Raw genomic sequence first — 24,667 nt, forward strand, 5'->3', positions numbered from 1 at the left:
CAAGATAATTAATCCACCTGACAGGTGTGGCATATCAAGAAGCTGATTAAACAGCATGATCATTACACAGGTGCACCTTGTGCTGAGGACAATAAAAAGCATGTCCATCAGAGCTGTTGCCAGAGGATTTAGTGTTAATTTCTCTACTATAAGCCACCTCGGTCGTCTTAGAGAATTTGGCAGTACGTCCAACCAGCCTCACAACCGCAGACCCAGTGTAACCACACCAGCCCAGGACCTCCACATCTGGCTTCTTCACCTACGGGATTGTCTGAGACCAACCACTCGGACAGTTGATGAAACTGGTTTCGCACACCTGAGGAATTTCTGCTCAAACTGTCAGAAACCGTCTCAGGGAAGCTCATCTGCGTGTTTGTCATCCTCACCAGGGTCTTGACCTGACTGCAGTTCAGCATTGTAACGGACTTCAGTGGGTAAATGCTCATCTTTGATGGCCACTGGCACGCTGGAGAAGTTAGCTCTAAACTGATTTAATCCTGGTTTTAACTGTCTGGCAGACCGCGTGTATGGCTTCGTGTGGGTGAGCGGTTTGCTGATGTCAACATTGTGAACAGAGTGTCTCATGGTGGGGTTATGGTGCAGGCAGACATAATCTATAGACAATGTACACAATTGCATTTTATCAATGGCAATTTGAGAGCACAGATACCGCAACGAGATCCTGAGGCCCATTGTCGTGCCATTCAGCCACCGCCAACACCTTGCGTTTCATGTGAAGTACATAGACTAGGGGCTAATGATTTTCTTTCAATTGACTGATTTCCTTATATGAACTTTAACTCAGTCAAATCTTTGACATTTTAGCTTTTTTATATTTTTATTCAGTGTGGCTAATTTTACACCGCAAGTCAGATGTCTCTTTGCCAAAAATGGTTCCGTGTTTGTAAACCAGCTAACGTTAGCTAGCTACGTTGGCTATTAGCTCCTATATGACAACTCGGCACCATATTTATCTAGCCGGGTAGCTCGCAAAGTAGCTGATCTAGCTAGCTAGCACCACAGATGAAAGGGTTAGTTCTGATAATCTTTGTTAAAAGGTCACATAGCTATATGCTTAGCTTGCTTGCTTATTGCATGCATGTTGACACAAGCCTTATTAGTGAATTCACTCATATTTGTAACAGGAGTTTGATTTTGGGCACTGTGTCAATTCATCAATTTCTCAATGCTGCACCTTTGGTTGGAGATTGAGCCGCCATGCTTCTGCTGCTGATTTTCCCAGCTAGACATTCCTCGGCATTGTGCAGTGCTCATGGCTCAGGCGGTGAGTGGCGGCTGGCATAGTCCCTCTACATCGCAAAGCTGGTGCTATCGTCAAAGCTGGTAGAGAAGGGCCGATAGCTTAGAAAAGGCCAATATCAGCCTGATATATTGAACCAGACGATTATCGGTCGTTCTTTAGTCATCTTACGTAGAAAATAGTCCTGATAATATAGACCTAGGTCTACATAATATCCAAAACAACTAACACATTCATCAATTTTGAGTCCTTTTAATTGTAAAGTCATGTCTTTCTACTCCATACCGAAACTAATTTTACCAAGTCGTTAAAGTATTTATAATTTTAAGTGTATTTGGGATGTAATCAAAGCATTAGAATGTTCTAGAGGCCACTAGTATTTACCCTGGGGGGGAACCGCGCGCCCCCACCCCCCCGGCACGGAGCACCCTGGCTGGCTACTTTTTTTATTTGGCTGGCTACTCCATGTACTTGCGGAAGAAACATTAGCCACACAGTCAGCTATTCAATATCTGCACTGCCTGCGGGTAGAAGCAGTCTCCAACCAGGTGGTTTGAGATTGCCTGACGGACCGTAGGGGTGACAACAGTTAGTGAATGGGGTCCTTGGATATAGAGGTTCTTGTTTGGATGCAATTTGGACATGTGAGGAGGATTCTGATGGTGGGAGTCTGTTTACCATGTAAGCCTACAAATAGCACAGAGTAGCAGGATTAATGGTAAAGGGTCCTTTTACTTTTTGGTATGCTCATTGACGTTACAGCATTGATATTATAAATGCCTGTTTGGTTGGCACATGAGTGAGTTTCTGACTTTGCTGTTCCCGTCATCCCACTGATGATACGTTAGTTCGTTCTCTAATGGGAACTAGAAGGGTAGGCTTGTTTTTAATATTTCTCTCCAGGCTGGAAATGTAGCTCTCACACATGGCCTAGCTGACACACAGATTACTGCACAGAGTAGATTTTCCATGTTAGTCAGAACTCTCCCTCTCTGGGTTCAATTTCTTTCTGTGGCACCAGGAAAATGTGATGTGGTGTTGCATACAGAGGACTCGTTGACTCTTGTACCAGGTGGATAGACATGTAGCCCATCTTGCTCGGCTGATCAACATGTCTTGGTGGGTGGAGTGCACTGTGCTCACTTGTCACGTGCTGGCTGAAAAAAGTAGCGCTTAATCCTTCAAACAAAGGCCTCGCTTAGCTGGTTGTCGACAGGCCCCAGACAGCTCTGCAGGCATTGCCTGCACTGCTTTGTCGGCCGCCTGGCCCCCCGCCCACCCTCCACCACTTAATGGCCCTGATCTGATGCGATTCACATGACCAGGGCACATAACTTCCAAACCCTTCGCTGTGATGATGTTTCCATGGTTATGCCCAGATGCCTCCCTGAAGGCACTGTTTATTAGCACATGTCATGGTTTACCTTTTTATTTTTTCGGTGTTTTGCCAAATTATTTCTAATAGCAAGTTTATTATTTGGAGCCCAAAATGAGCTTATATATGTCAGGTTGCCCTGTTATTGGTTTTGGTCTCTTTTTTTGTGTTAAATTGTCAAGGCAGGATTCTGAGTATGAATGGCGCAGTGACAGAGCCAGAGTAAGTCTATATGTGACGACCTGTTTGATTACTTACACACATGAGTAAATATTAAGTGGAGGTGCTCCTGTACCCATCTTATTTTTCCTGTTTTGTTTTCAGTGTTAAAGGAAAGTCAGATTGGGCTCCCGAGTGGCGCAGCGGTCTAAGGCACTGCATCTCAGTGCTAGAGGCCTCACAGACCCTGGTTTGATTCCAGGCTGTATCACAACCGGACGTGATTGGGAGTCCCATAGGGCGGTGTACAATTGGCCCAGCGTTGTTAGTCTGGCCAGGGTAGTCAGTCATTGTAAATAAGATTTTGTTCTTAATTGACTTGCCTAGTAGAATAAGATATATGGTAGGCTAGATGGGGAGCTATTGCTATTGTTTACTCAATGAAAGAGACCTTACCTTAGAAGCTGTCAAATTGGGCTGTAATGTAATGTTTTATACACTTGTCAACCTGGTTTAAACTTCTCATGATAATTCAAACGCATGTGCCAGGACGGGTAGGTGGGCTAAGATGTGGTTTAATGATGTAGTCAGAGCAGTGGTTCAGAAGTGTACCCAGCTGCTGTTTACTCAGGGGCTAGAGGCAGGCAGGGAAGCAGCTCTCAGCCCACTGTGACATTCACACAGCCATGGCAGAATTGTAACGCCCCATTTTGGGAGACCAGTAGAGGAAAGCACTAACTCTCTAATTACCTCCCCACCCCATCTCCCCTGGACTCCCCACACAGTGATACACAGAACTGGGATAGTGCTAACCTTTGGATGCGTGTTTCAGAGCTACGTAACCTCCCCGACATTAGTCTGCCACACATTCATATAGCCTAGAATGTCCTGCTTGTTTTCAACAATCGGTCGAGACATCTTTAGCATAGACTATCCAAGTATGCTATTATTGGAGAATGCTGTTTTGAAGTGACACATTATAAGTTTGACAGCATGTTAGATGTCTCTATCTAGACAACTTTTCAGACTGCAAGGGGAAAAGATATGCAGATTGCGGGTTGAAACAGTCCATTGTCTGATATAGCTGTGATAAAGTAGCCCACAGATATTCAGCTGTTGGACTACATTTGGAAATCGATTGTATTATGAAAATTCAAACATTCTATTTATTTTGATAGCCTAGAAAAATTTGTTTACAACCGATCTTTGTTCCAAAGAAACTGCTCAGTTGGCCACAGCTCTTGTTTCTTGGAGACAGGACTAACTGCCTCCTTTGTGTGGCTGCGTTTGTCATTTCTCTCTCTTTTACACTGTGCTCTCCCCTCATTTCTTTCCCCCTCTCGTTCTATTTCTGTTACTGTATAATTCATCAAAAGTGGAGCAAAAATGTTTTCTTGCTTGGTTTTCTGTTGCCCTCCCATACCCTTTCCCATGACCAGACTGTTTGTGTTTATGGGGGATGGCACTCATTTATGTCCTAGTTAGAAACTGTTATGTGACTGTTGTACACTACTACCACCATCTTGTTGATGATTGTATGTTGGAGCCAATGGTGATTGAAGAAATATTGTGTACTCCCCTCTGTTTGCTCAACCTAAATCTTTGGATTAAAAAACAAATCCCAGAGAATTAGCCTTTTGACAAGTGTTTAGATTTCTCCACAACATTTATATAAGTCTCTGAGTGCTGCTAGGACCATTTTGAATGACTGAAGTATCTTCCCTGTTCTGTCAGGAGGCGAAAATCATGGTGGTGCCGTGCCCCAGTGTCCAGCCCATCGAGGAGGCCCTGGAGGACTGCACGCGTAACGTGGTTCCCATCATACTCTATGCGCTCAACCAGGACACCCTCACTGCCGAGCAGGTGGCCGAGCTGAGGAAAGTCAAAGATACGCTCCCCTTCCCCATCTTCTTCATCCGTATCCCAGCCGAGGCCTCCCCCGAGCCCAGCCGGCGCCTGGAGAGGGAGAAGAGCCCCCTTTACAAGCAACTGCTGTCCCTAGGCTTTCTCAGTACCCCAGTAGGGAACTGTTCCTGCGGAGCCCCCTCCCAGACGCCCAGCCTGGCCACCAAGCCCCAGAGCGTACTGGGGGAGGCCTTTGAGAGGCTACACCGCCTCCTGGTGCCCTTCACCCGCCAGGTGCTCCACTTCCAGCATGTGGAGGCTGCTAACCTGCTCAACGGGGTGCACTGCCGCTGCCTCGACCTCTTCATCAACCAGGGGAGTAGAGGGACTTCTGTGTGGGATTCAATCAATTAGCTAATTAAATCTATATAGTGTCACAATGTGTAACAAAGTTGTTTAATTTGAAGTAGAGAAAAATGATAGTGGTGGCAGAGACTGACTTATCCTTCTCTCCCTGGCTGCAGGCCTTTGACATGCAGAGGGACCTGCAGATCACGCCGCGGCGGCTGGAGTACACGCGGGAGAAGGAGGGCGAGTTGTTCACCTCCCTGATGGCCATTGCCAACCGCAAGCAGGAGGAGATGAAGGAGATGATCGTGGAGACGCTGAGCAGCATGAAGGAACAGCTGCTGGAGGATGCTGCCAACCTGGAGTTCACAGGTACAAAGGCCAACTAAAGACTGATGCTGTCAAAAGTCTCTGAGAAAATATCATACCATAGCTGTACTACTGACCCCAAACTGACCTTCACTTGGTGATGGATGACACTGAGTTGACAAGACACAATCTTGAGGTGACCTGTGTAGGAACTAAAAGGACCTTAATTGTTAATGTGGGACATACAGCTGACACAAAAAGTAGATGCAACCAAAGACATGATTAGTTGCAAAATGCAGAAGTGTCAAATAGTTGGTATGGTAGGGGGAGAGAGGGAGGAAGATCCATTGTTCAGTCAGCAGCAGGTGTCAATATGGTACTTTGCCAAAAACATTGAATACCACTTGACAGGTTACAAATTATGTATTTTAATGTAAGAAAGACCATTTAGCCTACTTGAAAAATGTCACTGTGGAATTTCACCACATTATCTTTCACTCACGCTTTCATTCAATGTGTCTTTCTCTGACCTCACAGACCTCATAGTGGCGACCAATGGAGAGCCTGTTACTTCAAAGGTTATAAAATCCTGCATCCACCAGATCCAGGAGCTGATAGTTGTGAGGTTAAACCAAGCGGTGGCCAACAAGCTGATCAGCTCTGTGGACTACCTGAGGGAAAGCTTTGTAGGAACCCTTGAGCGCTGTCTAAACAGCCTGGAGAAGTCCAACATGGAGTCCTCCGTCCACAACGTCACCTCCAACCACCTCAAACAGGTGTGTGTGTAAAGTCACAACGTTAGCTAATAGGATTCCTCAAAAGACGACGTAATAGACTGTATGTAATTACATTTTTCCCACGAGACAGTGGTTTTAACTTAAACAATAACATCTTGTTCTGTTTTCTCTCCATCTCTCTTCCTGTCTTGGTCAGATCCTTAACGCCGCCTATCACGTGGAGGTGACCTTCCATTCAGGATCCTCTGTTACGAGACTTGTCTGGGAGCAGATCAAACAAGTAACAATTCCCAGTCAAGCCTCTGGAATATGATTTTTTAAAGAGTAGTTTTTTGGAATAACAACAACCTTGATTTGTCATTAGCAAAATAGCAACTCACAAATGCTCTCTCTCCCGCTTTCTCTCCTCCCCTATGAAGATCATCCAGAGGATAACGTTTGTGAACCCTCCTGCCATCACACCAGAGTGGAAGAGAAATGTGGCCCAGGATGCCATAGAGAGCCTGAGTGCTGCCAAGCTGGCGAAGAGTATCTGCTCCCAGTTCAGAACACGCCTCAACAGCTCCCACGACGCTTTTGCTGCCTCCCTGCGACAGGTACACCAACCCAGCCTCTGCTAACGTTTTTGTCTCAAACTGGAAACGTTGTTTTTCATGCACCTTCACACTCTCCATCTGGTTTTGCCTTGGCTGCTACTTTCCCAGTGGGAAAAACTGTTTGCAATTATGTTAAAATGAACTATCAACCATTTTCTTGTTGTGATAATGACATTTCAACCAGTTTTGCCAGGTTCTGTTCATGTTATGTCTTGGGACTCTCAGCCTGCTTACTTGCAATGTCTCACTTAAGCCACTCGTCAGTCATGGCTTTTGTTTTGCAACAAGTTTGATTTTCTGTTTGAATTTCTTTGATCTCAATTATCAAATTGCTGTGAGGGTTGTCGCCACGACTGAGAATGTGATTGTCATGATTGCTAAAGACCCACACTGTTTTTTTTCTGATGGTGTTATGTGGAGGAATGTCGTAAACATTTGTTGGAGCATACTGAGAAGCTGTGTTTGTTTTGTACAATTGCCTATGAGATTTCAACCAATAACATGTATATGTGTAGCTGGAGGAAGGTCACACGGGGCGGTTGGAGCGTACTGAGGACCTGTGGCTGCGTGTGAGGAAAGACCACGCCCCACGGCTGGCCCGCCTGTCTCTGGAGAGCCGCTCCCTCCGAGACGTGCTGTTGCATGGTGAGTCGCTCTCGCTCTCTCTCCTCGACTTTTTCCACATTTTGTTACAACCTCGGCAATCTACACGCAATACCCCATAATGACAAAGCGAAAACATAGATTTTTTTTTATTTGCAAATGTATTAAAAAGATGCCTTATTTACGTAATTTTTCAGACCCTTTGCTATGATACTCAAAATTGAGCTCAGGTACATCCTGTTTCCATTGATCATCCTTGAGATGTTTCTACAACTTGATTGGAGTCCACCTGTGGTAAATTCAATTGATTGGATATGATTTGGAAAGGCACACCTGTCTATAAGGTCCCACAGTTGACAGTACATGTCAGAGCAAAAACCAAGCCAGGAGGACGAAGGAATTGTCCGTAGAGCTCTGAGATAGGATTGATGGGAGAACTTTCCAGAAGGACAACAATCTCTGCAACATTGAAGGTCCCCAAGAACACCGTGGCCTCCATTTTTAAATGGAAGAAGTTTGGAACCACCAAGTCTCTTCCTAGAGCTGGCTGCCTGGCTAAACGGAACAATCGGGGTACAAGGACCTTGGTCAGGGAGGTGACATAGAACCCGATAGTCACTCGGACAGAGCTCTAGAGTTTCTCTGGAGATGGTTGCCCTTCTGCAAGTTTCTCCCATCTCTGCAGCACTCCACCAATCAGGCCTTTATGATAGTGGCCAGACGGACGCCACTCCTCAGTAAAAGGCACATGACATCCCGCTTGGAATTTACCAAAAGGCACCTAAATACTCTCAGACCATGAGAAACACGTTTCTCCGGTCTGAATAAACCAATATTGAACTCGTTGGTCTGAATGCCAAGCGTCACTTCTGGAGGAAACCTGGCACCATCCCTACGGTGAAGCATGGTGGTGGCAGCTTTAAGCTCGGGGGATATTTGTCAGCAGCAGGGACTGGGAGACTAGTCAGGATCGAGGCAAAGATGAACGGAGCAAAGTACAGAAGTCTTTGATAAAAACCTGCTCTAGAGCGCTCAGGACCTCAGACTGGGGGCGAACCTGATCGAACATCTCTGGAGAGACCTGAAAATAGCTGTGCAGCAGCAACGCTCCCCATCCAACCTGACATGGCTTGAGAGGATCTGCAGAGAAGAATGTGAAACTCCCCAAATACAGGCGTGCCAAGCTTGTAGCGTCGTACCCAAGAAGATTTTATGCTGTAATCGCTGCCAAAGGTGCTTCAACAAAGCACTGAGTAAAGGGTCTGAATACTTATGTCAATATGATATTTCAGTTTTTCGACACTTGTTTTTACTTTGTCATTATGGGGTGTAGATTGAGAGGGGGGAAAAAACATTGAATCAATTTTAGAATAAGGCTATAACGTAAGTGTTGAAAAAGTCAAGGGGTCTGAATACTTTCCGAAGGCACTGTACACATACACACACACTAGTGGTGCGCGGGTCAGATGTTTGTAAACCCGCACCCGCCCGCAATTGCTAATAACCCATCCACAATCGCCCGACTATATGTGAAAAACTGAGTCTTACCTGCACAGATAGAAAATACACTATAAGCTACAGTCAAAGACAGCAGAATGATATTTTTTTGACAGGGGGTCTGGATTTTTTGGGGCCTGATTTTAGATGTTTCTACTTATAATTTCTGACATTTTGGTAGGCCTTGTCTATAATTAGATGCATGCAGATTCTCTACGGTCATATGTTGCCCTAGAAGACTAGATAAACCTTTACTCGCCAGAATGTCATAAATCAATAAAATGAATGCTTCAATCTAGTTGACATCGGTAAAGTTTTCTGTCATCTTCTTTAATGGAACAAAGACGTTTGGGGACTACATGCAATAACAAAAAAAAAGATGGCAAATATTTTCCTTGCTGAATTCCATCAGTTTGACCGGTTTTAAGGAAATGGAAAGCTGTTAAAACAACCCAACATGTTTCTGATACAAATGTTATGTGGTTGAAATACTATCAGCTTTTATGATGCTGATAAATATGGTGCCGCTACAGATGGTATCTAACTGAGCATTCGCATTCTCTCAAGATGCTGAAAGAAATATAATATTTCTTCACTCCTGTTACCGAGTCAGCATTTTGCCTACATTTGGTGTATAATTTTACTGCAAGAAATGCTTAATTCTGCAGGCTATGTGGGTGATTGTAGGGCTAAAGATTTCAGTTTCCATTTAACCCATCTGAACAGTAGACTGCAGTTCCTTTGACGTGACAGGCATATTTGAAGTCCCCGTCTTGAGACTGTCAAATTTGTATAGAGCCTCACAATCATCACACTACGATCATCCTCTTTTACCACGTCGCAAAATCTTTCCCAAACATTACTTTTCTGTCCATTCCTTGATAACCCCCTCCCCCCCAAAAATAATAATTTTTAAGCCTTGAGACATGGATTTTGTACCTGTGCCGTTCAGAGGGTGAATGGGCAAGACAAAATATTTGTGCTATTAAACGGGGTATGGTAGTAGGTGCCTGGTGCACCGGTTTGAGTGTCAACAAATCAAATTTTATTTGTCACATGCACCAAATACAACAGGTGTAGGTAGACCTTATAGTGAAATGCTTACTTACTTACAAGCCCTTACAAGTTCGGGTAGCCATTTGATTAGATGCTCAGAAGTCTTATGGCTTGGGAGTAGAAGCTGTTTAGAAGCCTCTTGGACCTAGACTTCGCGCTCTGGTACCACTTGTTGTCCGGTAGCAGAGAGAACAGTCTATGACTAGGGTGGCTGGAGTCTTTGACAATTTTTAGGGCCTTCCTGACACTGCCTGGTATAGAGGTCTTGGATGGCAGTATTTTATTTAACCAGGTAAGCCAGTTGAGAACAACTGCATCCTGGTCAAGATAAAGCAAAGCAGTGTGACACAAACAGTTACACATAAAACAAACACATACAGTCAATAAGACAATAGAAAAATATATGTACAGTGTGTGCAAATGTAGGGAGGTAGGCAATAACTAGGCCATAGAGGCAAAATAATTCAAATTTAGCATTAACACTGGAGTGATCGATGTGCAGATGATGATGTACAAGTAGCGATACTGGGGTGCAAAAGAGCAAGTAATATGGGGATGAGGTAGTTGGGTGTGCTATTTACAGATTGGCTGTGTAAAGGTACAGTGATCGGTAAGCTGCTCTGACAGCTGATGTTTAAAGTTGGAGGGAGAGGAGACCCTAGCTTCAGTGATTTAAAAAAATAAATATATATTTTTAGTTTTTTTTAAATATAGATTTTTTTGCAATTCGTTCCAGTCATTGGCAGCAGAGAACTGGAAGGAAAGGCAGCCAAATGAGGAGCTGGCTTTGGGGATGACCAGTGAAATATACCTGTGGAGCGCGTGCTACGAGTGGGTGTTGCTATGGTGACCAGTGAGCTGAGAAGGCGGGGCTTTACCTAGCAAGGACTTATAGATGACCTGGAGCCAGTGGGTTTGGCGATGAATACAGTTGAAGTCAGAAGTTTACATACGCTTGAAGTCCTTAACTTGTTTTTCAACCACTCCACAAATTTCTTGTTAACAAACTAGTTTTGGCAGGTCAATTAGGACATCTACTTCATGCATGACACAAGTAATTTTTCCAACAATTGTTTACAGAAAGATTATTTCACTTATAATTCATTGTATCACAATTCCAGTGGGTTTACATACACTAACTGGACTGTGCCTTTAAACGGCTTGGAAAATTCCAGAAAATGATGTCATGCCTTTAGAAGCTTCTGATAGGCTAATTGACATCATTTGAGTCAACTGGAGGTGTACCTGTGGATGTATTTCAAGGCATACCTTAAACTCAGTGCCTCTGCTTGACAGAAAAAAATTGTAGACCTCCACAAGTCTGGTTCATCCTTGGGAGCAATTTCAAAATGCCTGAAGGTACCACGCTCATCAGTACAAACAATAGTAAGCAAGTATAAACATCATGGGACCACGCAGCCATGATACCACTCAGAAAGGAGACGCGTTCTGTCTCCTCCTAGAGATGAACGTACTAAGGTGTGAAAAGTGCAAATCAATCCCAGAGCAACAGTAAAACGAGTCTGTATTGACATAACCTGAAAGGCCGCTCGGCAAGGAAGAAGCCACTACTCCAAAACCGGCATAAAAAAGCCAGACGACTGTTTGCAACTGCACTTGGGGGCAAAGACCATTGTTATGTTTGGAGGAAAAAGGGGAGGCTTGCAAGCAGAAGACCATCCCAACCGTGACGAATGGGGGTGGCAGCATCATGTTGTGGGGGTGCTTTGCTGCAGGAGGGACTAGTGCACTTCACAAAATAGTTTTACTTCCTCATGATGCCATCTATGTGGATATATTTGAAGCAACATCTCAAGACATCAGTCAGGAAGTTGAAGCTTGGTCGCAAATGGACAATGACCCCAAGCATACTTACAAAGTTGTGGCAAAATGGCTTAAGGACAACAAAGTCAAGGTATTAGAGAGGCTATCACAAAGCCCTGACCTCAATCCCATAAACAATCGTTTATCCAGTCATGGTTGGTTTCAGTGCATTCCTCTGGATGTTTGCAACACAGCCAAACGTCATTGTTTTTTTTGCGGGGAGTATTGACCGAAGTGAGTTGATTTGAAGACAACGATAAATGACTACCTTATGCACCAATAATTTTAGCGAAGCTTCATTGATTGACTATATTTCTGCCCAATGACCACTGATCTTCTTGAAATCTAGCTGGGTAGATAGCCAATGAGCTGAGGTAAACGCCAGTATGTAATCGTCTGGGGTTGGACCACAATTTCTTGTTTGTAATCGCACGCGCAGGGAACTCCATTCTCGCCTTGACGATCAGAGGAGTTGCTGTAAGGCTTTTTACGCGCAGCTGTATTTCGGAAAGTTGTAGTTTCAATGATTTCATGGTGAATAAATCATGTAAAGCGAGGTCAAAGTCTAAAGTGAAAGTGAGACAGATTTTTTGTTTGAGGAATCTTGGTGTTATGATTCAAACTAACTGAGGAGCTGTTTCTGCAAGGACAGGACGTACTTCTGGACGGGTAAGTGCTAATGCCGTTTTATGAAATATAATAATATATATAAAAATTATTTAAAAAAATTTTGCAATGAAATGTGGTTTGTGTGTGTGTGTTGGTTTGTTTGGTTGTGTGTTGGTTTGTATGTATGTGAATAACAATGGCCGGAGTTGAATGGAACAGCACTTCACCTTAGTGACTGTTCCCTCTGCTCTATACAATCCATATCTTTTTATTTTATGTGATGATAAAAGGCTCATAACATTAAAAAAAGATTTGTATTGTTTCTTTCACAGTGATAGCGACTCTGACTGGGAGCCCCCGGTGCCAAGCTGCCCGCTCTACCTGTGCCCCCAGTGGTGTTCATATGCCACAGTTCATTACTGCAGGCATGACTGTGCCTCAGGGCCAAAAGGGCACAGCATGGAGGCGTCGTTGTGTTCTGTGTCGCATGAAATGCACCACTTGTTCAGTTTGCCTCTGCGTTACATCAGAAAGAGACTGCTATGGGACATGGCACAGGCAGCAAAATATTATGACGAGGACTTCCAAGGGGTGTACTGTTTTCAAAAAAATAGATTTATTTTCTAATATTTTAAACATTTTTTTTGTGTGTGTGTGTGAGAATTGGTTTTTGATATGTTGTGTATATATAGTTATTTGCACTGCTGTATATAGTTATAGGTCATTTCACCAATTCGGCCACTTGGGTACATTTGGGCAACTTGTGTGGGACACCTGGGTGACTTCATGCTAAATGTCATGTAACTCACCCATTCCTGAAGTTATCAGTCTGAGACTTTGCACACCTACAGTTGCCCTCTTGTGTCATCCATCAAAATGATCTCCAGAATCCTATCTGACTGTGTGGCTATTCTAGTACATGTGAAATATGATACTACAACAATAAAAAACAGAAAACGTATGCTCTTTCTCTTTTCTTCCACCAGATCTGTGTTATATTCTCCTAAATTCAATTAACATTTCACTAACTTCAGAATGTTTCCATTCAAATGATACCAAGAATATGCATATCCTTGCCTCTGGGGCTGAGCTACAGGCAGTTAGATTTGGGTATGTCTTCAGGCGGAAATTGAGAACAAAGGGATGTAGCCATAACAGGTTAAGTGTCCAAAGAAGGGCCAGATGGATACAGAATGGTGTCGTCTGCGTAGAGGTGGATCAGAGAATCACCAGCAGCAAGAGCGACATCATTGATGTATACAGAGAAAAGGGTCGGCCCGAGAATTGAACCCTGTGGCACCTCAAGAGATGGCCAGAGGTCCGGACAGGAGGCCCTCTAATTTGACACACGGAACTCTGAGAAGTAGTTGGTAAACCAGGCGTGGCATTTGAGAAGCCACGGCTATTGAGTCAGTAATTGATGCAGTAATTGACAGTCAAGATCCTTTGGCCAGGTTGATGAAGACGGTGGTTGTGATATTGTTTAGGACCTTGAGCGTGGCTGAGGTAAACTCAGGACCAGCTCGGAAACCAGATTGCATAGTAGTGGGATTCGAAATGGTCGGGGATCTGTTTGTTGACTTTGCTTTCAAAAGTTTCAGATAGGCAGGATGGATATAGGTCTATAACAGTTTGGGTCTATGTCTTCCCCCTTTTAAGGGAGATGACCACCGCAGCTTTATAATCTTTGGGGATCGCAGACGATACAAGAGGTTGAATAGGCTAATTTAAAGGGGTTGCAACAATTTCGGTGGATAATGTTTTAGAAAGAAGAGGGTCCAGATATTCTAGCCCAGCTGGTTTGTAGGGATCCAGATTTTGCAGCTTTTTCAGAACATCCGCTGTCTGGCTTTGGGTGACGGAGAAGTGTGGGGTGCTGAGATGTTGGCCATGGTAGGGGTAGCCAGGTGGAAGCATGGCCAGCCGTAGAAAAATGCTTATTGAATTTCTCGATTATCATAGATTTATCGGTGGTAACAGTGTTTCCTATCCTCAGTGCAGTGGGCAGCTGGGAGGTGCTCTTATTCTCCATGGAATTTAGTGTCCCAAAAGGTTTTGGAATTAGTGCTATAGGAAGAGAATTTCTGTTTGAAAAAGCTAGCCTTAGCTTTCCTAACTGACTGAGTATATTGGTTCCTGACTTCCCTGAAAAGTTGCTATTCGATGCTAATGCAGAACGCCACAGGATATTTTTTGTGCTGGTCAAGGGCAGTCAAGTCTTGGGTGAACCAAGGGCAAGGGTAATTTGTGCTTAGTTCAACATTTTTTGAATGGGGCATGCTTATTTAACTTCTCTAGGGTAGGGTGCAGCATTCGGAATTTTGGATGAAAAGTATGCCCAAATTAAACGGCCTGCTACTCGGGCCCAGAAGATATATGCATATAACTGGTAGATCTGGATAGAAACACTGTTTCCAAAACTGTTTAAATAGTGTCTGTGTATAACAGAACTGATTTAGCAGGCGAAAACCTGGAGAAAAATCCATTCAGGAAGTAGTCTTTGTTTTTGTTTTGTAGTTTTCTATTCAATGCCATTACAGTATCCATTGACTTAAGACTCCATTTGCAGTTCCTATGCCTTCCACTAGATGTCAAGTCTTTAGAAATCGTTTCAGGCTTGTATTCTTATAAATGAGGGAGTAAGACCAGTCTGAAGGAGTGGACCCTACCGTGTCACAGAGCTTTTTCATGCACATGTGCATTTCTTGTTTACCTTTGACATTGACGACGTTATTGTCCGGTTGAAATATTATAGATAATTTTGGCTAAAAAAATAACCCGAGGTTTGAATATAAACATCGTTTGACATGTTTCTATGAACTTTACGGATACAATTTGGATTTTGTCTGATTGTTTGGACTGCTTTTGAGCCTGTGGATTACTGAAGAAAACGCGATAACAAAATAGAGGTTTTTGGATATAAAGAGACTTCATCAAACAAAAGGAACATTTATTGAGTAAATGAATGTCTTCTGATTGCCACCATATGAAGATCTTCAAAGGTAAGGGATTAATTGTATCTCTATTTCTAAGTTTTGTAACGCTTCTGCTTGGCTTGTTACTGTTTGTAATAATTTGTCAACTGGGCTATGTTCTGGGCGAAAAGCATTTTTATAAATATGACACTGGTTGGTTTAACAAGTTAATCTTTAAACCTATGTAAAATGTTTTGTTTTCTGAATTTTTATAATGAGCATTTCTGTATTTGACAGTCAAATTTTATTTGTCACATACACATGGTTAGCAGATGTTAATGCAAGTGTAGTCAAATGCTTGTGCTTCCACAACAACTACCTTATACACACAAGTGTAAAGGGATGAAGAATATGTACATACAAATATATGAATGAGTGATGGTACAGAACAGCATAGGCAAGATGCAGTAGATGGTATAGAGTACAGTATATACAGTGGGGCAAAAAAGTATTTAGTCAGCCACCAATTGTGCAAGTTCTCCTACTTAAAAAGATGAGGCCTGTAATTTTCATCATAGGTACACTTCAATTATGACAGACAAAAATCCAGAAAATCAATGAATAATGAATTTTTTCATTAATTTATTTGCAAATTATGGTGGAAAATAAGTATTTGGTCAATAACAAAAGTTTATCTCAATACTTTGTTATATACCCTTTGTTGGCAATGACAGAGGTCAAACGTTTTCTGTAAGTTCACAAGGTTTTCACACACTGTTGCTGGTATTTTGGCCCTTTCCTCCATGCAGATCTCCTCTAGAGCAGTGATGTTTTGGGGCTGTTGCTGGGCAACACGGACTTTCAACTCCCTCCAAAGATTTTCTATGGGGTTGAGATCTGGAGACTGGCTAGGCCACTCCAGGACCTTGAAATGCTTCTTACGAAGCCACTCCTTCGTTGCCCGGGCGGTGTGTTTGGGATCATTGTCATGCTGAAAGACCCAGCCACGTTTCATCTTCAATGCCCTTGCTGATGGAAGGTTTTCACTCAAAATCTCACGATACATGGCCCCATTCAATCTTTCCTTTACACGGATCAGTCGTCCTGGTCCCTTTGCAGAAAAACAGCCCCAAAGCATGATGTTTCCACCCTCATGCTTCACAGTAGGTATGGTGTTCTTTGGATGCAACTCAGCATTCTTTGTCCTCCAAACACGGCGAGTTGAGTTTTTATCAAAAAGTTATATTTTGGTTTCATCCTACCAAATGACCATTGGGAGAATCTTCTTCTGGATCATCCAAATGCTCTCTAGCAAACTTCAGACGGGCCTGGACATGTACTGGCTTAAGCAGGGGGACACGTCTGGCACTGCAGGATTTGAGTCCCTGGCGGCTTAGTTTCTGATGGTAGGCTTTGTTACTTTGGTCCCAGCTCTCTGCAGGTCATTCACTAGGTCCCCCTGTGTGGTTCTGGGATTTTTGCTCACCGTTCTTGTGATCATTTTGACCCCACGGGGTGAGATCTTGCGTGGAGCCCCAGATCGAGGGAGATTATCAGTGGTCTTGTATGTCTTCCATTTCCTAATACTTGCTCCCACAGTTGATTTCTTCAAACCAAGCTGCTTACCTATTGCAGATTGTCTTCCCAGCCTGGTGCAGGTCTACAATTTTGTTTTTGGTGTCCTTTGACAGCTCTTTGGTTTTGGCCATTGTGGAGTTTGGTGTGTGACTGTTTGAGGTTGTGGACAGGTGTCTTTTATACTGATAACAAGTTCAAACAGGTGCCATTAATACAGGTAACGAGTTGAGGGCAGAGGAGCCTCTTAAAGAAGTTACAGGTCTGTGAGAGCCAGAAAACTTCCTTGTTTGTAGGTGACCAAATACTTATTTTCCACCATAATTTGCAAATAAATTCATAAAAAATCCTACCATGTGATATTCTGGATTTTTTTTCTTCTCATTTTGTCTGTCATAGTTGGTGGACCTATGATGAAAATTACAGGCCTCATCTTTTTAAGTGGGAGAACTTGCACAATTGGTGGCTGACTAAATACTTTCTTGCCCCACTGTACATATGAGATGAGTAATGTAGGTTGTAAACATTAAGTGGCATTGTTTAAAGTGGCTAGTGATACATTTTATATACATTATTAAAGTGGCTGGAGTTGAGTCAGTATGTTGGCAGCAGCCACTCAATGTTAGTGGTGGCTGTTTTTCAGTCTCTCGGTGCCTGCTTTGATGCACCTGTACTGACCTCGCCTTCTGGATGATAGCGGGGTGAACAGGCAGTGGCTCGGGTGGATGTTGTGTCCTTGATGATCTTCATGGCCTTCCTGTGACATCGGGTGGTGTAGGTGTCCTGGAGGGCAGGTAGTTCGCCCCCGGTGATGCATTTACATTTACATTTAAGTCATTTAGCAGACGCTCTTATCCAGAGCGACTTACAAATTGGTGCGTTCACCTTAAGACATCCAGTGGAACAGCCACTTTACAATAGTGCATCTAAATATTTTAAGGGGGGGTGAGAAGGATTACTTTATCCTAGGTATTCCTGAAAGAGGTGGGGTTTCAGGTGTCTCCGGAAGGTGGTGATTGACTCCGCTGTCCTGGCGTCGTGAGGGAGTTTGTTCCACCATTGGGGGGCCAGAGCAGCGAACAGTTTTGACTGGGCTGCGCAGGAACTGTACTTCCTCAGTGGTAGGGAGGCGAGCAGGCCAGAGGTGGATGAACGCAGTGCCCTTGTTTGGGTGTAGGGCCTGATCAGAGCCTGGAGGTACTGAGGTGCCGTTCCCCTCACAGCTCCGTAGGCAAGCACCATGGTCTTGTAGCGGATGCGAGCTTCAACTGGAAGCCAGTGGAGAGAGCGGAGGAGCGGGGTGACGTGAGAGAACTTGGGAAGGTTGAACACCAGACGGGCTGCGGCGTTCTGGATGAGTTGTAGGGGTTTAATGGCACAGGCAGGGAGCCCAGCCAACAGCGAGTTGCAGTAATCCAGACGGGAGATGACAAGTGCCTGGATTAGGACCTGCGCTGCTTCCTGTGTGAGGCAGGGTCGTACTCTGCATGCGTTGTGCAGACCTCACTACCCTCTGGAGAGCCTTACGGTTGTGGGCGGAGCAGTTGCCGTACCAGGCGGTGATGCAGCACGACAGGATGCTCTCGATTGTGCATCTGTAGAAGTTTGAGTGCTTTTGGTGACACGCCAAATTTCTTCAGCCTCCTGAGGTTGAAGAGGCGCTGCTGCGCCTTCTTCACCACTCTGTGTCGGTGGACCATTTCAGTTTGTCCGTGATGTGTACGCCGAGGAACTTAACTTACTACCCTCTCCACTACTGTTCCGTCGATGTGGATAGGGGGGTGTTCCCTCTGCTGTTTCCTGAAGTCTACGATAATCTCCTTTGTTTTGTTGACGTTGAGTGAGGTTATTTTCCTGACACCACACTCCGAGGGCCCTCACCTCCTCCCTGTAGGCCGTCTCGTCGTTTTTGGTAATCAAGCCTACCACTGTAGTGTCGTCTGCAAACTTGATGATTGAGTTTGAGTCGTGGGTGAACAGGGAGTAAAGGAGAGGGCTCAGAACGCACACTTCTGGGGCCCTAGTGTTGAGGATCAGTGGGGTGATGTTACCTACCCTCACCACCTGGGGGCGGCCCGTCAGGAATTCCAGTACCCAGTTGCACAGGGCGGGATCGAGACCCAGGTTCTTGAGCTTGATGATGAGTTTGGAGGGCACTATGGTGTTAAATGCTGAGCTGTAGTCGATGAACAGCATTCTCACATAGGTATTCCTTTTGTCCGGATGGGTTAGGGCAGTGTGGTTGTGATTGTGTCGTCTGTGGACCTATTTGGGCGGTAAGCAAATTGGAGTGGGTCTAGGGTGTCCGGTAGAGTGGAGGTGATATGGTACTTGACTAGTCTCTCAAAGCACTTTATGGTGACGGAAGTGAGTGCTACGGGCCGGTAGTTGTTTAGCTCAGTTACCTTAGTTTTCTTTGGAACCGGAACAATGGTGGCCCTCTTGACTCATGTGGGAACAGCAGACTGGGATAAGAATTGATTGAATATGTCCGTAAACACCAGCCAGCTGGTTTGCGCATGCTCTGAGGATGCGGCTAGGGATGCCCTCTGGGCCTGCAGCCTTGCGAGGGTTAACACGTTTAAATGTCTTACTCACGTCGGCTGCAGTGAAGGAGAGTCCACAGGTTTTGGTAGCGGGCCGTGGCACTGTATTGTCCTCAAAGCGAGCAATGAAGTTGTTCAGTCTGTCTGGGAGCAAGACATCCTGGTCCGCGACGGGGCTGTTTTTTTTTTTGTAATCCGTGATTGACTGTAGACCCTGCCACATACCTCTTGTGTCCGAGCTGTTGAATTGCGACTCTACTTTGTCTCTACTGAGGCTTAGCTTGTTTGATTGCCTTGCGGAGGGAATAGCTACACTGTTTGCATTCCTGAGCCAGGATTCAGACACTACTAGGACATCCGGGTTGGCGGAGTGTGCTAAAGCAGTGAATAAAACAAATGTAGGGAGGAGGCTTCATGCATGAAACCAAGGCTTTTACGGTTACTGAAGTTAACAAATGAGTGCCTGGTGAATGGGAGTGATGCTGGGGGCTGCAGGGCCTGGGTTAGCCTCGACATCACCAGAGGAGGAGTAGGATAAGGGTACGGCTAAAGGCTATAAGAACTGGTCTTCCAGTGTGTTCGGAACAGAGCGTAAAAGGAGCAGATTTCTGGGTGCGGAAGAATAGATTCTAGGCATAGTGTACAGACAAGGGTATGGTAGATTGTGAGTACAGTGGAGGTTAACCTAGGCATTGAGTGACGATGAGAGTTTTTGTCTCAAGAGGCACCATTTAAACCTGGTGAGGTCACCGCATGTGTGGGGGGTGGAACAAAAGGGCTAGCTAAGGCATATTGAGTAGGGCTGGAGGATCTACAGTGAAATAAGACAAATCACTAAGGCATATTGACATTAGGGAGAGGCATGTGTCGCCAAGTGATCATAGGGTCCAGTGAGTAGCTAGGCAAGCTGGAAACACAGTGTTTCAGACAGCTAGCAGGCCGGGGCTAGCAGATAGGCCTCATTGGGGACGTCCCAACGGCAGAGCCTGTTGAAACCCCCTCGGACGGTTACGTTGGCAGACCAGTCGTGATGGATCGGCGGGGCTTCGTGCCGGCAGCAAAGGGTCCAGGCCAATTGGCAAAAGAGGTATATTGAAGCCCAGGAATTGTCTGATGGATCTCCTCGGCTAGCCGGGAGATGGGCCTAGCTTGAGACTAGCTCCAGGCTAACTGGTGCTTGCTTCGGGACAGTTAGCCAGGAGTAGCCACTCGGATAGCAGCTAGCTAGCTGCGATGATCCGGTGTAAAGTTTGAGCTTACGGAGGAATCCGGAGATGTGCTAGAGAAAAAGCAGTTCGATATGTTCTGGGTTGATATCGTACTGTGCAGATTGGCAGGAATTTGTTGGGCTGAGGCTGGCTGTCACAGTTCACGGTGATGACCGCTAGCAGTGGCTAACTGACTAGTAGCTAGTTAGCTGGCTAGCTTCAGATGGGGATTCCGGTATAACCGGAATAGTATAACAAATAGCAGATTCATACCACATTGGGTGAGGCGGGTTGCAGGAGAGTATGTTCAGTCCGTAGATGGAAATTGAGATTAAAAATATATATGAAGAAAACAATATACACAGGACGGGACAAAACAAAGACAAAACATATTGGAATGAGATGTACTGGGCTGTATGCACTACCCTCTGTTGAGATGTTGTCCTGGCACCACACGGCCAGGTCTCTGACCTCCCTATAGGCTGTCTCGTCATTGTTGGTGATCAGGCCTACCACTGTTGTCATCCGCAAACTTAATGATGGTGTTGGAGTCGTGCCATGCAATAGACTGGTTCACCCCGCTACCATCCAGAAAGCGAGGTCAGTTCAGGTGCATCAAAGCTGGGACCGAGAGACTGAAAAACAGCTTCTATCTCAAGGCCATCAGACTGTTAAACAGCCACAAAGAAGCGGCTGCCAACATAGACTCTCAATCATTGGCCACTTTAATAAATGGATCACTAGTCACTTTAACGCCATTTTAATAATGTTTACATATCTTGCATTACACTCAACTCAGGAATATACTGTATTCTATACCATCTATTGCATCTTGCCGATGCCTCTCGGTCATCGCGCATCCATATATTTATGTACATATTCTTATTCCATCCCTTTACTTAAATGTGTTTGTATTAGGTAGATTTTGTGGAATTGTTAGATATTACTGCACTGTCGGAACTAGAAGTACTACCATTTCGCTACATTTGCATTAACATATGCTAACCATGTGCATGTGACCAATAAAATTTGATTTTAGTGAACAGGGAGTACAGGAGGGGACTGAGAACGCACCCCTGAAGGGCCCCCGTGTTGAGGATCACATGGCGGATGTGTTGTTACCTACCCTTACCACCTGGTGGCGGCCCGTCAGGAAGTGCAGGATCCAGTTGCAGAGGGAGGTGTTTAGTCCCAGGGTCCTTAGCTTATTGATGAGCTTTGAGGGCACTATGGTGTTGAACGCTGAGCTGTAGTCAATGAATAGCATTCTCACATAGGTGTTCCTTTTGTCCAGGTGGAAAAGGGGCAGTGTGGAGTGCAACAGATTGCACAATCTGTGGAACTGTTGGGGCGGTATGCAAATTGGAGTGAATGTGTCTAGGGTTTCTGGGATAATGGTGTTGATGTGAACCATAACCAGCTTTTCAAAGCACTTCATGGCTACAGGTCGGTAGTCATTTAGGCAGGTTACCTTTGTGTTCTTGGGCACCGGAACTATGTTCTGCTTGAAACATGTTGGTATTAGACTCGGTCATGGAGAGTTTGAAAATGTCAGTGAAGACACTTGCCAGTTGGTTGCTCGGAGTACACATCTTGGTACTCCTGGCCCTGTTGACCTGTTTAAAGGTCTTACTGACATCGGCTACAGCGAGCGTGATCACAGTCGTACAGAACAGCTGACGCTCTCATTCATGCTTGAGTTTTACTTGCCTCGACGCGAGCATAGAAGCAATTTAACTCATCTGGTTGGCTCGTGTCTCTGTCGTCTGTAATACACTGCTCAAAAAAATAAAGGGAACACTAAAATAACATATCCTATGAATGAATTAAATATTATTATTAAATACTTTTTTCATTACATAGTTGAATGTGCTGACAACAATCACACAAAAATTATCAATGGAAATCAAATTTATCAACCCATGGAGGTCTGGATTTGGAGTCGCACTCAAAATTAAAGTGGAAAACCACACTACAGGCTGATCCAACTTTGATGTAATGTCCTTAAAACAAGTCACAATGAGGCTCAGTAGTGTGTGTGTGTGGCCTCCATGTGCCTGTATGACCTCCCTACAACGCTTGGGCATGCTCCTGATGAGGTGGCGGATGGTCTCCTGCGGGATCTCCTCCCAGACCTGGACTAAAGCATCCGCCAACTCCTGAACAGTCTGTGGTGAAACGTGGCATTGGTGGATGGAGCGAGACATGATGTCCCAGATGTGCTCAATTGGATTCAGGTCTGGGGAACGGGCGGGCCAGTCCATAGCATCAATGCCTTTCCCTTGCAGGAACTGCTGACACACTCCAGCCACATGAGGTCTAGCATTGTCTTGCATTAGGAGGAACCCAGGGCCAACCGCACCAGCATATGGTCTCACAAGCGGTCTGAGGATCTCATCTCGGTACCTAATGGCAGTCAGGCTACCTCTGGCGAGCACATGGAGGGCTGTGCGGCCCCCCAAAGAAATGCCACCCCACACCATGACTGACCCACCGCCAAACCGGTCATGCTGGAGGATGTTGCAGGCAGCAGAACGTTCTCCACGGCGTCTCCAGACTCTGTCACGTGCTCAGTGTGAACCTGCTTTCATCTGTGAAGAGCACAGGGCGCCAGTGGCGAATTTGCCAATCTTGGTGTTCTCTGGCAAATGCCAAACGTCCTGCACGGTGTTGGGCTGTAAGCACAACCCCCACCTGTGGACGTCGGGCCCTCATACCACCCTCATGGAGTCTATTTCTGACTGTTTGAGCAGACACATGCACATTTGTGGCCTGCTGGAGGTCATTTTGCAGGGCTCTGGCAGTGCTCCTCCTTGCACAAAGGCGGAGGTAGCGGTCCTGCTGCTGGGTTGTTGCCCTCCTACGGCCTCCTCCACGTCTCCTGATGTAATGGCCTGTCTCCTGGTAGCGCATCCATGCTCTGGACACTACGCTGACAGACACAGCAAACCTTCTTGCCACAGCTCGCATTGATGAGCTGCACTACCTGGATGAGCTGCACTACCTGAGCCACTTGTGTGGGTTGTAGACTCCGTCTCATGCTACCAAGAGAGTGAAAGCACCGCCAGCATTCAAAATTGACCAAAACATCAGCCAGGAAGCATAGGAACTGAGAAGTGGTCTGTGGTCCCCACCTGCAGAACCACTCCTTTATTGGGGGCGTCTTGCTAATTGCCTATAATTTCCACCTATTCTCTATTCCATTTGCACAACAGCATGTGAAATTTATTGTTAATCAGTTTTGCTTCCTAAGTGGACAGTTTGATTTCACAGAAGTGTGAGTGACTTGGAGTTACATTGTGGTGTTTAAAGTGTTACTTTTATTTTTTTTGAGCAGTGTAGTTTGCAAGCCCTGTCACATCCGACGAGCGTCGCAGCCGGTGTAGTTCGATTCAATCTTAGTCCTGTATTGATGCTTTGCCTGTTTGATGGTTTGTCAGAGGGCATAGCGGGATTTCTTATAAGCTTCTGGGTTAGAGTCCCGCTCCTTGAATGCGGCAGCTCTCCCCTTTAGCTCAGTGCGGATGTTGCCTGTAATCCATGGCTTCTGGTTGGGGTATGTACGTACAGTCACTGTGGGGACGACGTCATCAATGCACTTTTTGATGAATCCAGTCACTGACGTGGTGTACTCCTCAATGCCATGGGAAGAATCCCGGAACATATTCCAGTCTGTGCTAGCAAAACAGTCCTGTAGCTTAGCATCTGCTTTCTGACCACTTTCTTATTGACGAAGTCACTTGTGCTTCCTGCTTTAGTTTTTGTAAGCAGGAAACAGGAGGATAGAATTATGGTCAGATTGGCCAGGTTGAGGGCGAGGGAGAGCTTTGTACGTGTCTCTGTGTGGAGTTTTTCCCTTCTGGTTGCACATTAACATGCTGGTAGAAGTTAGGTAGAACAGATTTGAGTTTTCCTGCATTAAAGTCTCCTGCCACTAGCTGCTGGGTTTATTACAATCAACAGTTTCCCGTGTGTAATCAAGAATGGTTCAGCACCCAATGGACAGAAAATCACATTGTATGATTTTTAAGTAATTAATTTGAATTTTATTGCATGACATAAGTATTTGATCACCTACCAACTAGTAAGAATTCCGGCTCTCACAGACCTGTTAGTTTTTCATTAACTTATTGACGCTACCCATCCCTGTCGCGGGATCATTTGTCAGCAACCGCTGAATAGCAAAACGCAACAGTCAAATAAT

At 45.0% G+C, this 24,667-nt stretch overlaps 1 protein-coding gene across 4 annotated transcripts in view; it reads left to right on the forward strand.

Annotated features, from left to right (window-relative positions):
• Window positions 1–24,667, forward strand: part of dstyk (dual serine/threonine and tyrosine protein kinase) — a 48,823-nt gene that overhangs the window by 12,574 nt on the left and 11,582 nt on the right. For 3 of the 4 annotated variants that reach the window (XM_065001843.1, XM_065001841.1, XM_065001840.1), the window contains exons 4-9: window positions 4,530–5,012; window positions 5,162–5,360; window positions 5,835–6,073; window positions 6,231–6,314; window positions 6,454–6,630; window positions 7,146–7,275. In XM_065001843.1, the coding sequence (XP_064857915.1) occupies window positions 4,530–5,012; window positions 5,162–5,360; window positions 5,835–6,073; window positions 6,231–6,314; window positions 6,454–6,630; window positions 7,146–7,275 (1,312 nt within the window). Of the gene's footprint in view, window positions 1–4,529; window positions 5,013–5,161; window positions 5,361–5,834; window positions 6,074–6,230; window positions 6,315–6,453; window positions 6,631–7,145; window positions 7,276–12,551; window positions 13,181–24,667 lie in introns of those variants that run through there. The other variant, XM_065001842.1, reaches the window with a different exon arrangement.

This window comes from Oncorhynchus nerka, linkage group LG15 (assembly GCF_034236695.1).
Source record: "Oncorhynchus nerka isolate Pitt River linkage group LG15, Oner_Uvic_2.0, whole genome shotgun sequence".
NCBI lineage: Eukaryota > Metazoa > Chordata > Actinopteri > Salmoniformes > Salmonidae > Oncorhynchus > Oncorhynchus nerka.